The sequence below is a fragment of the Penicillium macrosclerotiorum genome (genome assembly GCF_028827735.1).
Source record: "Penicillium macrosclerotiorum strain IBT 26536 chromosome Unknown utg000007l_segment0_segment0, whole genome shotgun sequence".
Classification (NCBI taxonomy): Eukaryota; Fungi; Ascomycota; class Eurotiomycetes; order Eurotiales; family Aspergillaceae; genus Penicillium; species Penicillium macrosclerotiorum.
The window spans coordinates 3,045,538-3,064,883 of NW_026643086.1; the positions used below are offsets into that span (position 1 = coordinate 3,045,538).

Consider the following 19,346-nt stretch of genomic DNA (forward strand, 5'->3'; position numbering starts at 1 on the left):
ACACTTGCGAACCTAGTAAACCAGCGTCATGGATAATGCCCAATAAAGACTGGCTGTTCTCCCAGGGGTGGTTTCCCCTGCCATCAGAAGCCAGCACGCAACTTGATCCGTTAGAATTGGCTTCACTCTAGAGTATAAGGTTCAAACAAGACGACTGGGGGGAGTACAGAAAATAGATTTCTGACACTATGTTCAGAGATAAAGATAATCGCAACGCTATGCGTAACTAAATCCGTCAAATATCACTCCTTGGTTCCACTTCGCACAAAAACAATACCCCGTAGCACAACCCATGATTCTTACGCCTCAAAGATCGCCGGCAGTATGAAGATCGGGTTCTCAATGCAAGGATACATTCTGCACTGCCTCCTCCACACTCAAGGGCTGCGTCTTGACCGCCCCGTCAGGGTCCGGCGACTCGGCCGGCGAAACCAGCAACGTTGGCGATGTCGGCGAGAACGGATCAGGCTGCGCACCTACGTCTTCATCTGGGCATTGTGATGTATCGATCGTCGGATAAGGTACACTGCTGAGCGCTACAGCCTCGGCCTCAACCTCATTCTCCTTCGGCTGGCTACCGCTGCTGGTCCCGCTTCCGACAGAGTCTGTTTGCCCGTGCTGCGACTGCGGCGGCTTCCCACGGCCCCAGCGCCGCGTTTTCGGGGGCTGCGGTTTTTGCCCATGCTTGCTAACCCCTGTTCCAGGAGCGGGCGCAGTGGGTGCGGGTCGGTGGTGGCTGGATGAGGGAGTACTCTGGGCGGAACGTCGGGGTGGAGGCACGGCCGGCGGCGGATTCGAGACCGAGCGCCGAGCATGACTAGGCGCTGGGGGTGCGAGTTGAGAGGTTGTGGTTGAGTGGCGCCGGTCGATAGAGTCTGGTTCTGGGCCTGCAAGGGATGATGGGGCTGGTGTGGGTGGCGCTGTGTGAATAGATCTCGAGTTGATTTCTACACCTTCGGGAATGGTGTTATGGTCGCTGCTAGTGCCGGGGGATTGCTGATCTTCATCGTCGAAGTCTTGTCGCCGGCCGCGCCAACGGCGAGATTTAGGGGGCTCAGGCTTGATCTTCGGAGGGCGGATGGTGGATGCGTCACTGATGAGGTCTGCCGCGGCACGACCATCTTTGCGGCTCGGAGTGATGATACCGGGTTTTTCGTGTTGGGATGCGACAGCTTGGACGCTGAGCGAAGATGAGGTTGCGGAATCGAGGTTCATGCCTAGCCGATGGACGGCACTAAGTTTGCGCCGAGACTCTGGGGACACAGATGAGCCACGTGAGTCAATTGAGTCCATCCTGGTTGGCGATGCGGTACCGGGGGAGTCTGGAACGCTGCTGGCACCAAAAAGGGTGTGGGTAACATCATTTGGCTCAATGTCTATAGGTGATTCTCGCTGAGCGGCTTGGTCAAGAACAGTGTCAATCGTAGTGGTGACTATCTGAGTCCGTGTCTCCTGCGCGGAAGTCGCAGAGGGAGGCTGCTCGACATTACGAAGCCAGTCCACTGTTGCACAGCGCGCAACAAGTCGCCTCGTAGTCTCATCAACATCCTCAAAATGGAGGATCTTCTCTTGTTCGGTTTCATTTCCGTAAGATACTTGTCCCCGCACGAGGATATTGAGTAACTTCCTGATCTCATCTCGCTTATAGTGAGGCGGCTGTTGTAGCTGGGTGTGTGCTAACAATGGATAAAGGACACGTAGATAAGTGTGCCGTAGGGCAGAAGCCTCTTCAGGCAAGTCCAGAAGGTTTCGAATCAAGATATCTACCAGCACATGAAGATCATTTGTGAAGAAATATTCGTATGTGCTGGGGGTAGTGAATATCAAATACAGCAGTTTCAGAGTAAGTAGCTGCAACGACGTCTCGGCTGTTGTTTCTTAGCTTCATATGATTCCAGCTGGAGCGGGTGGATAATAAATACCTTCGCGGTTGATTAACAGAATAATATTCTCACCAAAGGTCTTATACAAACTTCCATACATGGATAAGATCTTGATAACCTTGTTGGTCAACCGGCTAGATGAGGACTCCTCATCCACTGGATCATGAGCCGAGATCATGAACTGCTCGTTCAGAACTAGCTGTGGAATTGATCAGCTTTAGCCTCACAATGAGGACTGTGAGAGAAACACATACCAGAACCCGAATTACCGGATAGTGGTAGGGATCCGTCACATCGTAAGACAGATCTTCAATAATGTCGAAGAGGCATCGAATGAACTCGTCATCCACAAGCACTATTCCAACAGAAGAGACCCGCTTATTAGCATAATTCGCCAATTGTACCTAGATTTCTCAGGCACACAACATACCCAAATCCTCGATTTTGACCCGCTGAATCCTCGACATCTCATACAATAAATCCATCAATAACCGGTGGAGACCAGCCCCGTCATCCATTTCCTCCTTGCGTAGCGTTTGAATCAGCTCGAGAAGGCGCGCGAAGACGCCCTCTTCGTTCATCATATGTAGGGCAGCTTCATTCTGCCGACCGTCAAAAAGAAGAAATGAAGCGATCAGATGTAGTGTATTCGGGTCATCTTCCTACAGATACACGCAACGGGAACTGATCAGCAAAGGCTTCGGTTCGCTGGTACCGGAGGAGCGCAGCGTTGGTTGAGAGTTACCTGTAAAAGACCGTAGATAATCTGCCGCCGGACGTAGTCCGCGTGTACGGCGAAGATGTTCGAGGCAAAGAGTTTATAAGAGCAGCGCGAGATGTCATATTCGGAGCGGAGGAAACTATCTACACCCAGAGCCACATGGTAGAAAGCCTGTCAGTCTCAGCTGGACGCAAGCCCCGCGGGCAAGAGACGGTTCTCCAGAGCAGGTTCCCCCCACCCCTCCTCTCCGTAATGGCAGTGGTAGGGAGGGGGGGGGATTGGAAGGACGTTGGGTGTTGTCACCTTTGTACTGGGTTGTGAGGCCCAGATATTCTCGCAGGGCGTCGTCAATTCGGTCTTCGGAATCGCAAGACTTGGAGAGGATCGCTTGGAGTTCTGACTGGTGTTAATGGAGGTCGTTCGCAGGGATCGTCGACATCACGGGTTTGTGGCTGGTGCCCGCGAGCCGGGGTCTTCAGGAACCGGAGGGAACAAAATACTTACCAGTCCAGAACTGCTCAGGCTCCGAGACCTCGGGCTCCATTTCCCACCGAGCTCGATCTGCGTCTTCGGGGGTGGCGTGTCAGAGCACTCATCCCGTCTTGTTGTGCCGGGGGGAGGTTGGAGATGCGGAATGTCTTGGAGGTGGGGAACTTATTAGGTGGACAACAGGTCCGCCGACCAGATACGCAAACCTGACCACAAGGATCCACTTTTATCAGGATAAAAGGAACCTGAGTTCCCCAGTGACTCCCCCACTTCAACACTTATCATTCTATAAACCTGTAATACCTTGATCAAATTTGTTTCCTCTGTATCGACATTTCCACCCTACCCCAACTACTTTCGTCTTAATGCTGTGGGGGGAATGGCTCTGATTGGTAGAGTGGATCTGCTGTGCAATCCCTCAGATATACCCTGTACTCTGTCCCTGCAAGATAGTCATGAAAAATACATCTTTCTATTTCTTTCAAAGTTAAGCCTCTTTATTTTATTTCATGAGCGACAGATGGCTAGTGCGGAAGTGTATGGGAATATAGTCTGAGCTGGGGGGTTGGTTTGGTGATTACGATTGAAATTGGCTTCGATGTAGGTTATAGTTTACAAAATTTTCTAAAAATCTTTATGCCAATTCATTAGATATTTCCTAGAATTATCTAGATCAAGATTGATAAACCTCTTTCATACCCTCAAGCGGAGAAAAGTGGCCCAGTCTCTCCCGGTCGGCTTGTCTGTTGCCTGGTTCCAAGTTGCCAGTTATTTGGTATGCTAACAAGCATAACAAGCCACGACACATAGAATATACAACGAAACCTACTTCCAGCTATGATTAACTACAAAGCTACAAGGGGATGTCTGAGTATCAGGAATTTCATCTTATAAAAAAGACTAACAAGGACATATGCACATTTTCCGCTGGTATCACTATGCAGGACAAAGATCCGCAAAAACTAAGTAAATAAAAACACAAACCACCAAAAAAAGAGTAGAGAAAAGAAAAGAGAAAGGAGGGAAAGGAAGGCTTATCATGAAATCGGACGCTGGAGAGGATGCGCTTCGGTGTTTCTGCAGATAAAATAAAAGAGTCAGTATCTTGTCTCGAGTACCACTCACGATGCCAGTATCTTCAGCGTCTAGAATCCACTTACAGCACATATTTGTCCAGGTCCACAACACTTGGGTCGCTGAAGAGTAGGTAGAAATACTTCAGCGTCTCGGCCGTCCAGAACGACTCCATTGAATCCTTCTGCGATGGCTTGGGCGACGTGACATCCTTAATAGCCGCGTGCGCCAGGTTGGTGCGTGTATGTTTCGCGATGGCCTGGAACATTGTCCAGCCCTTCTTCCGCCAGGCGTCGTCGCCGGTCACCCGGAACATGATAAAGACAGACTCGATGGCTTCGGGTCGGAGCAGGTACTCCGGTGCTGAGATGCTGGTCATGCCGGCCGGGAGTCGGTCGTTGATCTCGTTACCCTCGGCCTGCGATACGAATGGCGGGCGGGGGCTGTCACGGTCCTCAATGGTCTCTGTATCGGCCACCTTACTCAGGGGTGTCGCGCTGGGGGCTGCACCGGCGCGTCCAACCGCAAAGCTGTCGCGCTTGTAGACCGCCGGCTCGTAGTCGTGCGGGTTCGTGGATCCAGGCATGGGCAGAGGCACGACCATACTATCCTCGCTAGACCCTTGTGGTTTGTTATCTGCATTCAGCCTCACACGCTGACCATAAGCGCTCTCGCCTGTGCGGAATCGGGCCTCGGCCTCGCTGTCTCGAACGTGGGAATAGCGCTTCACGTCGGCTTGGTAGAGCTTCTCGTCCCATTCACAAGAGGTGTCCTTGCTGCATGGCAACAGGCGGAATTTCTCGGGCATGATGCCGGTGTTGGTCGCTCCATATGCCCACACACAGCCGTCCGTCAGCTTGGTCGCGAGATCAAGGTCACCATCGATGTTGAAGGCCTTCGCGCCCATGGCAACCATGCCGCCAAGGAAGCAGGTGAGGTGGGTGCCCTCGTACTCCAGCTTACTGGAAGGAATGTTGCCTGGCTTTGAAGGATCGAGGGAGCCAGTCGTTGCCATGAACCGCAGGTCATGCTTTCCCTTGACCATCGGCTGGAAGAGGAGAGTCCTCCGGGCTGCATCCATTGCTTTCTTGTACATCTTCTTGTACTGATCGTTCAAGCCACCCAGCAGCATATACTCTTTCGGTAGATACTCATAGGTGGAATCAGCCAGCCCTCCTAGGCCGTAGCGATTATCCCGGAGCGAGAGAGGAAGTTCCAGGCCTCCGTCACATTTTTCCGCAATAAGTTCCTGTCCTTCAGCTGAAGATTTATCCTGGGTAGAGGCATGGTAGTAAGGAGCAGGTTCGGCCTCGGCGCTCTCGAAATCAATCTCGTCATCACGGCCGATCAAGCGCAGATAGCTTTCCAAATCAGTCGGTGCAGCGTACCGCTTGTGGGGCCAGGTCGTGGTCGTCGCGCTAGCAGCCTCGGTGGCATTGTGGGAAGGTTTTCCAGCGAGTACTGCCTGGGTAGGCGTGCCAACTTCGCGGGTAGGGTGATACCTCGAGCAGCCCTGTGCATTCACTCGCAGGGGCCATAAGCCAGGGATGTTTGTGCTATCTTGAATCTTCTCAAGCTCATTGGTGATGCGTGCAATTGCATCATAGTACTTGTCTTCCTTGGTCAATTGGGCCAACCGGGTAAACTCCAAAGAAAGTGATCCAATCTCTGCCAGTACAGCTTTAGCTGAGGCCCGATGCGGTCGAACAGTGTGTTCGCTAAAAGGAGGGGAGAAAAGGCATGTTAGTACACAGACGTCGAGTAAAGCTCGAGAATGAAACTCTGCTGGACAGGGCGGGATGGAGACTTACGGGGTCCAACGGTAATATAAGACAGGCATACGATTCGGTGTGTCAAAGGCACCGATAAGAATCTCAGCCAGCTCCTGGGCCTTCTCCAATAGAATCGAATATCTCTGACCAGAGATATCATACGCACCCAACAAACCGCCCAAATAACGGATAACAGTTTCAAAAATGGGAATATCCTCACGGGGCGACGTCGTGAAATCGATCTTTTTGACCGCATCCACTGCCTCGGCGAACTCATCTTTCATTTCCATGATCCAGAGTGTGTCCAGCGAGTCCACCAGCGTGGCGCCCCAGCCATTGAACGGGTCCTCGAACATTTCTGTCAGCGGCTTGACCTCGTCGTGGCCCATAGCTGCCTTCTTATACCCGTCCCAAGCATGCTTGAACTCGGCCTTGATGGCGCTCAATTGCTGCAGCCGCTCCTGCTTGTCGGCGCTCGACTCATCCTTGGGCTTGGCCTGGATCCGAGGGATCTGCTTGGCTGGCTCCTTCGGCAACTTGATCAATTGGGCAGCTGACACAGGGAATCGATCCGGGGTTTTCTTCCAATACGCCCGAGGACCGCCGCCCGGGTGCTCTTGAGCGGACATGCGGCCAGTGCCGCCGTGATCGATCTCCTCATTGAGGGGGTAGGACGCGTCGTATTCCTCCGATAAAGACAGCTCGGTCTGTGGGGTGGAAGGCGCCGTCTTCTCCGTGTCGCTGGGCATTGTCAGTGGTGCATCGCTGGACGAGCCCGTGCCGGCTCCCTTGTTTGGCTTGTCTGCGTTCGAATCGGACTCTGGCGCGATGGGAGAATTGGCCTTTGAGGGCTCAGTTTTCGGGGCATCAACCTTGGGCGAAGCAACCTTCTCGGAGGAAGAAGCGGTTCCCGATCCAGAGGTTCCCGATCCAGCCGCCGGTTTGGCTGGTTGGTACACCGAGGGCGGCGCGTACTCCAGGTTACCCTCCGGCGTCGGGGGCTTCTGTTGAGTCGGTACATTGGAATCGGCCGACCAGTGTTCCTCTGCGGGGCGCTCGATGATTGCAGCCTCTCTCCAATCGCGCGACCGGGAGAAATGCAGCAAGGTCAGGAGAAAGACCGCCGCGAAGACGGTCAGGACGCGATATCGGCGGGCACGAAACATGGCGGACCGTCCTCCCTCTCGGCGAGGGGTCGGGAGGGGTCTAATTGGGGATCGAGGGAGAGAACAGATTCGTAGCAAACTCCGGACGACGAGAGGAGATCAAGTCTGAGTTTCGACAATGCGAGGCCAAGGCCGACCAAGAGGGTTTCGATGTCACGAGACTCCGGTAATGCGGAGGTCCCACATGTGATGGGTCGCGGGTCCAGGGACCGAAATAACAACGTTCACTTCTCCTGGACTTCTCCCCTGGTGAGGACCCAGATTCGGGGCGCGTGTTTCTTTTTTTGAGGGCGGTTGGGGGCTAGTTTATGGAGCATGCATGAATTGATAATATTATTATTGACGACTTTGGGCACGACTCGGGAATAAGGCTGCCGTGACGATACCCACCGGGGCCATGAACAGGAGGCTCTCACAGCTCACAGCAACAAGCAACCAGCAACCAGCAGCAACCGAGCCCGGGTCAGCCTTGCATCTCCTCTGGGACCATCACATCTACTCTGCCTCCTGGATTACAAGTCCCACTATAAGAGGCTCGGCAGGGGGTCTCTTTGTCTCGCGAGCTTCGCAAGTCTCCGCAAGTCTCCGCAAGTCATGATTCATCAGGCTGGCATCCGTGGGTTTCTCGCCCAAGCCAAGAGACGCCGCGGTCTCGCTCGGCTCGCTCTCGGACCACCCAAGGACGGGCCTCAGCCCCAAGGATCGCGGAGGGGGGATCTGTACTCGGTGCTCCGTCCGACGGAGTAAGGGTTCGGCGGATTGGCCTATCACTGGACGTTCCACAGACGCGAGAACGGGAGAACAGCAACCATTCCCGATCAGACACAGCAATCAGTACTCAGCCCAGAGGACACTATTGGAACTATGTCGAAGAAGAGTCCCTGCAATATCGCCCGGTGCAAAAAATAGAAAATATTGGAAGTAGAGCCAACAGGACTAACTCATCGTTAGCGTCTACGGATCGTTGGTATTCTTGTAGTCCTCCTGTATTCTCCTGGTGTTTCCGGAGGACTGAGTCTTCTGAACCTCAAGGGAAACCTAGTCGACCGCTAACGCTGCGGGCGCAAGCCACTCGGGTCAGTTCCTTAGCCTAAAGACCCTTCGTGCCCTTTTTCGCAGACCCTGCAGCACTGCAGGCGGGTTACAGTTACACGTGTAGCAAGCCTGGTGGATCAACCCCAGGCGTCCCACCAGGCAACAAACAAATGTGGAAATTGTTTTCCCTTCTATCGGTTTCGCTATGCTAACGCCAAAGAATAATGCAAAAGGCCCATAAACCATAACCATTAATAAAAAGAAAGAAAAAAAAAGTGCGTCATGTCCTTAAGCATGCATAAATCGGCTGCCGAATGCTCCTCCGCTCAAGCTCTGATAATCCCAATCCTCAGTTACAACTATACAACTACCCAAGTTCGGGGGAGCAAAAGGAGGAGTAAAAGGTATAGGGCTTAGATTCCGATTGTCGTCCGTCGGCCATCAGTGTTGGCTTTCTGGAACTGCTGGATCAAACCCAGTACGCCTGGCCCGCCAGCGATCGCATCGATGTTTTCTCCCTCATGGCCGTCGGAATCCTCGGCATCGTGTCCGAGTGGATTCATCCGCCAAGAGTCTCCAAGACTGCTCTCGCCCGTCCCGACGCCGCCACTCGATGTGCCTGTTCGAGAGTGTCGTGGTCCAGAGTCTCGGACGGCTTCAGATGGTGGCTCCTCGTCTTCGCGAGGGTCGCTGGCAGCCTGCAGGGGCGGTGCCAGACGAGCACGCTGCGAGAGACCGTAGCCTCGGGGGATGGGTCGGAATCCAGACGCAGATGGCTGGTGATGCGGATCGAGGAGAATGGAGGGAACGGGCGAACGGTGGTCACCCAGGGGCATGGGTCGGAATCGAGAGGCGCCCAGGTTAGACTGCGGACCGAAAGGCCCGCCGGCAGGTCCGAGCCGATGCGATTGCTCCAGTCGTTCGGGGAGCGCGCCAAGCTCGGCCGCCGATGGGGAACCGAGCGTGGGCAAGTTCGGGGGCGGGTGGAAAGGTCGTCGCCCTGCGGGTGGGTGATTCGTGCCGTAGTGGTCTAGAAAACCATAGTAGGAAGCAAGCATCTTGCCATCTTTGGTGGAGAAGTAATCGGCCCGCAGGTCATGACGGCCGGTATCCCGGCGGCCTTGAGACATGACATTGGTTCCCTTCTTGAAGTCGAAAACCGCAAACGAGCAGAGATAGCCCATGCCATCGACATGGACAGTGAACTCCCGGAAGAAGTCGATGAGTCGGTCACTGCACTTGGGCAGACTGAACCAGAGCACGAACGGCGTAAAGATCATGCTCAGGATCTCTTCCAAGAAGATCACAATCTTCATCTGGTAAAGAACGGTGAACTCTTTCCGGACCTCATCACTATGCAGGCGGCCTTTCCAGCTTGCAGGAAAATAATGGGTGAAATCAATCAGCTCCAGGAGAGCATACTCCGGATCGAAGATTTCCATTTCTTCGGGCGCGAGACCTCGGGCGAAAGCCCAGACAGTACCAAAGACGCCGAGATAAAAAAGAACTGTGCGGTCAGGCGTGATCTCAAAACCAAGAAATAATTCCGGGTCGATAACCGAGGCCAGAGCAAGGACAGAGGCCAAGGCACCCGAGATGAAAGCAACAAAGCGAGCGACTTGAACCGTCTTGTCCTTAGGAAATTGGTCAACATAACGATTGGCAAATGGATAGGACATATTGACTCGTTTGTCAAAGAGATGCCACAGTTCATTGAATTCCCGGAACTTCCACTCCGCCAGCGGAGTGTATTGGCGGGAGCCGATCTGGGCCGGGTTCTTCTTGAACTCATTGAAATACCGGAAAAAATAGTGCAGTAGGAAATATCCCACAATGAAGGGAGCCACAAAAATATTCATGATACCAGCAAAGACAAAACGTCGACGGAGACCATCACTCAGGGCTCTCCGATGTGTATCCTTGAGGAATAGAGTGCGAAGCTGACCTTGCTCGTTGAACACGTAGTCCATAATGCACAGGTTGAGATTCCATTCCAGTGCCCAAGAAAATAACTGTCGATTTCGCAGAAAGGGGATTGGGAGAGTCAGGTCCAGGATGTCTTTATTGACCAGAGCGATCATGTAGTTTTCCTTGCGCATTAAACGATTGGCGATATCGTGTGCATCCATCCGCTGCTTTGACTGGCTGCCCAAATATCGGCGGTGCTTTGCCGAGACAGCGTCCGCCGTCACTGGGTTGGCATCGCGTAGGGCCATCAGGCGGCTGACCACCTCTTGCCACGAGATCGTCTGAACCTCCGCATCCGAAACCCCTAGCAAGTAGTGATAAAAGTCATGTAATTGCTTAAGCCTGCGAATATCCAGCAGATATTCGAAGAGCTTGCCAATCCAAAAGAACGTGAATAACCAAAGAAAGACCGTCGACCACCCGGACATCTTGGATGTGCATTGGGGAATGAGGATTTGGTCAAGCGACTTGCTATCTCGGACTTTGTGGTAGTCAACGCAATTTGTGAGAAACGTTGAGAATCCCACGACGAAGGCAGAGGTTCTGTACATATGGTCAATTCTGGCTAGATCTTCAAGGAGAGAGGGAGAGGGAAGTTGGGGAATGAACGGAGAGACCGTACAGAAGATTCAATATTCGAGTGAGCAAAATGGACCAAATTCCATTCCCGAGGAAGTAGGTATAAACATCTTTCAAGAAATTGTCCAAATCCTCCACGTTCGCCCATCGCCACATTGCTCTCTTCTTGGGGTCGGAATTGTGTAAGCTCGGATGTTGTCGCGCGATGAACCACCGTGCCACCGGATTGCCATTCTCAGTCTCGGATTGGGTTGCATTCCGGCGCGCCTCCCAACGAGTCTGGCTAAGTTGCGGTGATGGTTGCGGGCTCGGGGTTCGGGAGCGACTGGGCATTCTATGGGGTGGGGGAGGAAGACGGGACTTCAGATCCTCATCGTCGGGTCCCTCCACCAGCAACGATAGAGGAACATCCTCATCCCGATCGTCCAGTTCGTAGCCCAGCGAGGATTCCTGCGCCATCCACCGTGGTCTGGACGATTTGCGGCGACGAGCCTGGGATGGGGAACCCTGACGGTCGTCCGCCTTCCCCAATGACTGGGGGCCCAGGAAGCCCGCATGTGGGCTGGAAACCTCGCTGTGTGCTGCATCTGCAAGTGCCTCTTCCAGCTCTTCATCGCTGAACTCATCCCGAAGAGGCTCCCCGTGGATCATTCCCGCGCGCTCTTCAATGTCGGAGGAATCGGAGGTGGCATCGTGTTCACGAATGGCTTCGTACACCGAGGGTGAATCTGTAGGGGGCAGGAGTCGGGAGAGAATATTGGAGGACATCATCTTGTATCAGACTGAAGCTGATATTTCAGGGCACTCTAAGGGGACATCGCCACGACAAAGGGCGGTTGACCGTGTTTAGCTGTTGTCATCAACAAGGAGCGCGGAGAAAGAGGGACCCGCTATATAGCTCGATGGAGTACCACGACGCCCTTTACCTCTCCGTTGGAGAGGATGGTGCTTGCAGCGGGCCTGGAGGAACTTTATGAGAAAGTGGGCAAACGGTCAGGTCCAGTGCATCTGATCATGTCCGCGTGAGAGCGTGCAGCCTGATGGAGCTCAGCGTGATCGCTGCCCCCAGAGAGCCGCCGATTATGACATAAGGACCGCCTGGTCCTTGTGGCCTGATATTACAGGCACTAAGGCCAATAGGCCGCGACGTTGCCTGTTTCGACACGAGTCATGTGGAGCTGAGTCATCGAGGGTTCGTGCGGGGTCGTGACCACGAAGCCAAATGAAGCCAAGGTGAAGCGCGCCTCCACTTCGTCATGATTCTTGGTCGATTGGGTCGTCGACATAGTCAATCACGCATTTTTTTTTTAAAAAAAAAATAATCTCCGAGTACTCAGTACTCTCCATCTTCTTGGCTTGGTGGCCTGGATCTATTTCTCACGGCAGCTCCGTGTCTCCGGTTTTCCGAAGAAACCTTATCTCGCTCCATGAGGGTAGGAGGTTCAGATATCCAACCGATTGCCTGGTACCTTCGGAAGCCCCAGCTGCGGCAAGGCACTTCTAGAACGTCGCCCTTCTTTCCGCCGCATACCTTGGCGACCTCGTTCGACTCGGATAAACCCCAGAAGGATGTACCCTGCATGGCCTGTGGTATCTTGCCACTGAATTTAACTCTCTGGCGGGTTCCTTTGCCAGACTGTTCCGTTGTGTTCAAAAATGAGATGACTCGGACGACCACCGTCCACCCGATGGAGTCGGAAACTTGATCCTTAGGATGAGAGCTTTTCCAGCGCCCCGAGCGGCTCCACTTTCGGGGATTTCCCTCGATCGACCTTTTTTCCAGTAAGAGTCACGGTCGACCGGATCGATCAGGACCAAGGCGATGAGGACCCATGTTTATCCTCGGGAAGTAATGGTGACGGGGCTTTGATAGGGCCACACCTGCACCTTACAATGTACTCGGTACCTGCCGTCTTTCTGCAATGCCGTGTTCTCCTCCCTCAGCCGCCATCGCGTCTTCCCTCCCTCCCCTGTCACCAGCGCTTCCCAGGGGGCCGAAGTCTGGGGGTGTGAACGGTGTGGAATCCGTCTCGCATCATTGACAGTACTTTTGACAGCCGTCGGATGGGCAGAGAAGCATGGGGGGACAGGGGCTGGGGACAGGGAACAGGGGGTACGGATCACCGGGAGGCTCCTGACTGGGGAAAGACGGGAGACCACCATCTTGGCCAAACATGTTTCGGCTTGCTGGTTTGCTGGCTTTCAGAGTGGTCCATTTTGAAGTCCCATGATTTGGGGCTTCAGGGGAGGGGCTTCTGATCGGCTTCCTTCACACTTTGGGCATCGGCTCATGATTCAGGTTTCCAGACCGATATCGTTGCCGCTTGTCTCGTCTAGCGTCATGAAGTCGCTAGCCACGCAATTTAGCACTTTAGCATTTAGCCAGCGTCGACATAGTTCTCTCCCTAGCCCCGAGCCAGCCTTAGCCAGCCATTAGTTCTTCCGACCTCAGTGACCGTCTCATCCACTCCGGGATTTGGTATTTTCGTGGCTTGGAAATGTGGAATAGAAATTAACAAAGTATAAAAGCAGGAAAAGTCCAGACTCGCCCGAGGTGTGGAACGGTCCATTTCATCATTAGGAGCGCTCGAGAGGACCAAAGTAGCTATCCTCGGGCTTTGATTGGGTTACTTTTCATTTATTTTATTAGGTGTCGTTGAGACTTGCCGACGCCTCAAGAGGGCATTTCAGTGTCTAATCTCGGTCTACTCCGTACTCGGCTACGGGCTACAGACTACGAACTACCGGCGCGAGAGGAAGAACCTGAGGCTGTCGGTCCCTGAAATCCTCCATGAAACCTTGTACCGTGCAGGTGCAGATTTGTAAGTGTTCGGATCCCCACCATTGAGGGGAGATTTGAGGGGGATCCTTTGGAGGAGCGAGATCGCGCCTGATCATGGAGCGAACAAGAGGAGGATTGGGGCCCGGTGAGATGGCAATTACGCGAGTATGAGAGGACGAGAGCCGAGCAGGGGAAGAGAACCGCATCAGACAGACTTGATCCAACCACATCGCCATTGGGGGTGCGCGTCCGAGAATTGCGGTCAGTCCAAGCTACATGCATTGGTCAGAGTCTCCTGTCAGCCACTCTCTAGCGCATGACAGCGAGGATCCTATAGATGGTGCTATGCTCCCGGGAGCCCCAATCACCAGAACTCTAGATTTATAATGATACGGAGCATATTTAACTAGTAGGATTGTTGTACATAATCTATGAGCACGCATTAAATATATAGAGTCATGGAAATCAACCATTATCCACAAGCAGGCCCCGACCAATCTCTTCTGGAGCGAACGTCAAAACTATATTATCCACGCTCAGCCCACCGCGGTGCCTGTCCCGTGTATTCTTTGCTAGGTTGATTCCGAAAGATTGGTGGGAGTCGCGGGCGGTTGATTTCTCCCGCTATACAGACTCACCTAAGCTGGTTATCCACCTCCCCCTCCCTCTTCTCCTCCTCCACTTCTCTCCCCTCCTGCTTCACACCTACCACCACCACAGCAGAGACCCGATCCTTCCCTGGAACACGATTCTCTTTCGGCCGTTTCTCAAGTGGCCCGTTCTCTTCTCGCCGAGGAGGCCTGCAAAACGCCGACGCACACCGCGCACACACACACAAACCCCCCTCAAACAACCCCCAGCCCTCCCGGCATCCCGCAAACCCTCCATTTGAAAAGGGACTGATGAAGGTGTGCAATCCCCTCTGCTAGCCTCCTGGGCCATTCGCTTCTCCCGTCAACCTGCTCTTCTCCCCTCCCCTCCCCAATTTCTTCCTGTTCGCCTCCTCTCTTCTCTCTTCTTTCTCTCCCCTCTCCCCCATAATAATGATATCACGCCGCCCGTCACGACCTTTGCCCCAGGTTTCCGTGATCCACCACTGAGCTCTCCTTTCCACTGCCCCCTACCGAGAGGGATTTAGTTGCAGGCGACCGGCTGCGACGATTGCTTACTGTCTCCACTAGGTGCTGCATCTCTCAGACAAACGACGGTGACCCGCGCGCCTCCCTTTGTCCCGGTAACCCCATCCCACCCCTCGACCCGAATGTCCGCTTCAGAACCGGTTCTCCGTCCAAGACTCCATGTGTTCTTCTAGCCAATTTCTGGACCAAAGCGACACTCAATTGTTCACGCGCAGTTGAACAACATACACAACTTGGGGAATCCCCTCGATCGACTGCCTTGGAGGGAGTTTCGTGTCGGGTGGTGACCCTTTCTCTCCCCGAGCCGGTCTCTTCTGTATCACGCCCTCGTTGGCTGGTAAAGAGGGACTATCGGGCAACATGGAGTCCGACAATCCCAATGGCAATAAACGCAACTCGATGCACCAGTCCATCTATAGCCGCCCCGTGGAACGGCGTCCTAGTAAGAAATCCTCCTCGAGAGATCGCCATGGCATGGTCTACCCAGACAGTTTTCGCGATACAAGCATACGAACGGTGACACCAGAGTCCCATCCTTCCAGGCCCGACGCGGATCACTTGATCGGCAACAGTGCGAGCGCGCCCTCCCCACGGACCACCATGCGATCGCGGACCATCGAGCGCAACGAGGAAGAACCACCCACGGAAGGGAGGACCCAGCGCACACGATCGCGCACCACGACGCTGGAGGAACAACGAAACGACAGACCATCGAATACCTTCAAGACCCGAGCACGAATTGGATCAGTCAACGCAGCCAGCTCGTCCCAGCAGGCCAAGATGGCGGAGGCCAAGGTCGCCGAGGAAACCGGCAGCTCGATCGGTTTTCCGTCCATTCAATCGCCTGCTTATGGCAGCCAGGGCGCCTCTCGACAGCGACTCAGTAAATCGCAGAGCTCTTCCATGGCTGCCACCGTGGCACAGAGCCAAGCAGCCTTCGCCTCGCCCTTGTCGAATACCGACGCCGCCAAGATCCTACAATTGATGAAAACAACATGTGGACGGATGCATGGAATCCTATCTTTTCGCACTGCAACGAACAACTCCTGGTCATCGAGTGCCTGGACATCCGGCTACTGCGCAATTAATGTTGCAACCGGCAGTCTTATATACCAGGCGAAAGGCGAGCCGGCACTAGCAAAGACGTTGATTCCCGACCTTCGAGGATGTCGCATTCGAACACTCTTCGATCCCAACTTACAGACGACTTGCCTGAATGTGCACACCTCTACTGCCGGGCTTGGCATTCAACTACGACCCCATGTCAGTGAGACTTTCGACTCCTGGCTCGCAGCTTTACTCTGCTGGCAACCTATTCGACCGAAGGGCGTGCAGAATAAGATGACGAAACCTCAGGCTGTCGTCATTGGAGACCGACGCATTCCCGAACGTCGGCGAAACTCTGAGAGTGCGGCACAAAAAGATGCGGCTATTATCAAAGTCGGAAAGATGCTTCTTTGGGACAAGCCTTCTGCATCAGGGGCTCGCCCGGCGACTGGTCGTCGTGTGTCAACATATCGACAATCGCGCGCCTTGTCATCCTCTTGGCAGCGAGTGAGCTGTACGTTACAAGAGAATGGCTATTTTAAGCTCTATACCGAGTCCGACGTCACCCTTGTTGCATGTGTGCAGCTATCTCAACTATCCCGCTGTTCAATTCAGCAGTTGGATTCCTCGGTCTTGGACGATGAGTTTTGCATTGCTATCTTCCCACAGTACACTGCACACCCTGTTCCTGATTCTGGGATGCGCCCTATATATCTTGCCCTGGAAAGCCGTGTTCTCTTTGAAGTATGGTTTGTCCTTCTACGTGCATTCACCATTCCAGAGCTCTATGGGCCCGAAGTCGACGCTCGCGAACCTGAGGATCCGAACAAGACACCGGAAGCCGAGTCTCCCGACCATGCCCTTCAGGACATGTTCCGAATTGAAAGGATTCTCAATTTGAGAGTGACAGAAGCGAAGCTTTTTCGTCCCAAGGAAGAAGAAACCCAACGCAGTCGCAAACCGTCCAGATCTCACGGCTTTTCCGCTCCCTCCCCACCCAAAGCCAGTGATTACTATACCGAAGTCCTCTTGGATGGTGAAATTCGCGCCAAGACTGCGGTCAAATACCGCACTACAAACCCGTTCTGGCGCGAAGACTTTATCTTTAATGACCTGCCCCCGGTCCTATCCCAGGCCTCTATTCTAGTCAAGACGCTAAACCCCACACAGAGGGATTGGACACTCATTGCACATGGGACCTACTCATCCAGCCAGGAAGGGAACGCGGTGAACATGCTGGATGAAATTGAAATCTCTACCAACGACGCGATTTTCGGAAGGGTAGACCTCCGGCTCGAAGAACTGGAGCCCGGAGTAGATACAGAGAAATGGTGGCCGGTTTTGGACGATAACGACCAAGCGGTTGGAGAGATGTTCATGAGAGCTCGTATGGAGGAAACTGTCGTCTTGATGTCCGAAGAATATGCACCCATGCACGACCTTCTGCATTCATTCACCAATGGCCTAACGATCAACATGGCTCAAGTGATGTCGTCTGAGTTAACCCAGCTGTCCGAAATGCTGTTGAACATCTACCAGGTCTCGGGAGCTACGGTAGATTGGATTTCTGCATTGGTTGAAGATGAAATCGACGGCGTGCACAAGGAGTCGACAGCAAATCGTCTGCGCTACACAACCCGAATTCATTCCAATGATTCTCGTGACTCCGGGCAAGATCGCGAAATTCTTGTTAGAGACATGGGGAGAACTGCCACTGTTGAAGCCAATTTGCTCTTCCGTGGAAACTCTTTGCTCACCAAAGCCCTTGACCTTCACATGCGTCGACTTGGCAAGGAGTATCTCGAAGAGACAATTGGGGAGCGCTTACGGGATATCGATGAGAATGATCCAGAGTGTGAGGTCGATCCGGCTCGTGTACCTCGCACCGAAGATCTCGAACGAAACTGGCGCAACTTGATTACGCTTACAACTGGGGTTTGGAAGGCTATCGCAATGTCCTCTGCAAGGTGCCCTCCGGAATTGAGGCGCATCTTTCGACACGTCCGGGCTTGCGCCGAAGATCGCTATGGTGACTTCTTGCGCTCTGTGACTTATAGCAGTGTCTCTGGTTTCCTGTTCCTGCGGTTCTTTTGTCCGGCCATTCTGAATCCCAAACTGTTCGGGCTCTTGAAAGGTAATATGTGCTTGATATTTCTGTACCGTCATCAATATGCTAACCTCATTCTCCGATTATAGATCATCCTCGTCCTCGTGCCCAACGCACTCTGACTCTCATTGCCAAGGCTCTCCAAGGATTGGCTAACATGACCACATTTGGTAACAAGGAGCCGTGGATGGAGCCCATGAACAAGTTTTTGGTCGGCAATCGTGCCGATTTCAAACAGTTCGTCGACCAGATCTGTAACATCTCTGCAGAGCGCCCAGCTGCTATCATCACACCTTCGTATACCACCCCTCTCCAAATCCTTGGGCGTTTACCCGCTACTTCTCGTGAAGGTTTTCCGAGCCTTCCATTCCTGATCGATATTGCACGTTGCTTCGCAAACTTGATTCGTGTCTGGCTGGAAGTGGTTCCTGATCGGCTATCGGAATTGGAGGATGTGGATCCGTTCCTGTCCAAGTTCCACCAGCTGGCCCGTCAAATTCAGCAACGAACCGAGGAATGCTTAGACGAGGCCGAGCAAGCAGAGCGACCAAGTGGTAACCTCGAAATTAAATGGGAGGAGCTGGTAGACTCGATGGAGCGAGCCGTGACTTTTTACGACGAAAACTCAAGTAAGCCCACCACACCAGCTCCGGATGGAACATTCGCAAGCAATGTCTCTGTCGCAGCCAGTCCCGGTCACCGCGGTTCTGTTGGTTTCTTCACAACCCGGCCTGCTATGCCTCGCCGGTCGACTGATTGTGCTCCCGACGAGGATGATACTCCACCCAGTTCGTCATCGGCGACCTGGGACCAAAGCCGTATGCCATTCTCGATTCCCCGGTGGTCTGATGCTCGTGATAGCACCGGTAGCTCCAAAAACTCATCTACTTACTCTCTTGAGTACTCAGAAAATGCCAAGGCCCGTCGATCTAGCATCACCAAGGAGTCTTCCGGCAAATATCGTTTCTTCGACTTTGTCCCCGCGCCCTCTCGCCGCAAGAACAAGGAACGAGATCAGTCTCAGCATCACTCACATGAGGACCTGAGGAATGAATTCTGATGGGCAACCTCTTGTGCCCTATTCCTTTCTCTCGTGTATCTTCCACCTATCTATGTGTTCATGAAGTCCACGCTTCCCTTTTCTATCTTCACTTCCTTTTTATCCGTCTCTATCATCATTCTCCTTCTATGCTCACAACCGCTCGGTTGTCGGTGCCTCCTGGTCTGTCCATGTTCCCAATGTCATCCCAGCATGTGTCACGGTGTTGATACCCTTCCTTCTTCCCCCTCTTTTGGCCTTGGTTCTATATTCTGTTTCATCTCGAACTCTCCAGCCACCCCTTTCACCTTCAACCCTTTTTCTCTCCGTTCTTCCTCACTTCCACTTATACATGCCCGACCGATCCAACCTAGTTCATGGTTTCTGCTATTGGACACGAGACGCTAAAAGTGAGAAAAAAAAAGAGACAAAGAAATTCATATAAGATGGTCTTGGGTGGTCTTTTTTCATCAAAATTTAAGAAGGCCCTTTCTCAGAGGGCGATTGAGATCCCGATTTTCAATTGGCTTTTTGGAGCAATCTGT

General features: G+C 53.3%; 4 protein-coding genes across 4 annotated transcripts; 1 reads left to right on the forward strand and 3 right to left on the reverse strand.

Annotated features, from left to right (window-relative positions):
* Positions 1–339: 339 nt before the first annotated feature.
* Positions 340–3,148, reverse strand: N7462_007933 (DUF2013 domain-containing protein; the record flags this gene model as incomplete). The annotated part of the gene is made up of 7 exons (XM_057079651.1): positions 340–1,868; positions 1,923–2,082; positions 2,138–2,238; positions 2,314–2,545; positions 2,599–2,775; positions 2,843–3,000; positions 3,109–3,148. The coding sequence occupies 7 exons, from the start codon at positions 3,146–3,148 to the stop codon at positions 340–342; spliced, it is 2,397 nt and encodes a 798-aa protein (XP_056932321.1).
* A 982-nt stretch (positions 3,149–4,130) lies between these two features.
* On the reverse strand, positions 4,131–7,105 carry N7462_007934 (class I alpha-mannosidase 1A; the record flags this gene model as incomplete). Its single annotated transcript, XM_057079652.1, has 3 exons — positions 4,131–4,170; positions 4,254–5,885; positions 5,979–7,105. The coding sequence occupies 3 exons, from the start codon at positions 7,103–7,105 to the stop codon at positions 4,131–4,133; spliced, it is 2,799 nt and encodes a 932-aa protein (XP_056932322.1).
* A 1,448-nt stretch (positions 7,106–8,553) lies between these two features.
* On the reverse strand, positions 8,554–11,458 carry atgI (autophagy protein ATG9; the record flags this gene model as incomplete). The annotated part of the gene is made up of 2 exons (XM_057079653.1): positions 8,554–10,651; positions 10,731–11,458. The coding sequence occupies 2 exons, from the start codon at positions 11,456–11,458 to the stop codon at positions 8,554–8,556; spliced, it is 2,826 nt and encodes a 941-aa protein (XP_056932323.1).
* Positions 11,459–14,968: 3,510 nt separating this feature from the next.
* N7462_007936 (GTPase-activating protein BUD2) lies at positions 14,969–18,822 on the forward strand (the record flags this gene model as incomplete). The annotated part of the gene is made up of 2 exons (XM_057079654.1): positions 14,969–17,789; positions 17,852–18,822. The coding sequence occupies 2 exons, from the start codon at positions 14,969–14,971 to the stop codon at positions 18,820–18,822; spliced, it is 3,792 nt and encodes a 1,263-aa protein (XP_056932324.1).
* Positions 18,823–19,346: the final 524 nt, after the last annotated feature.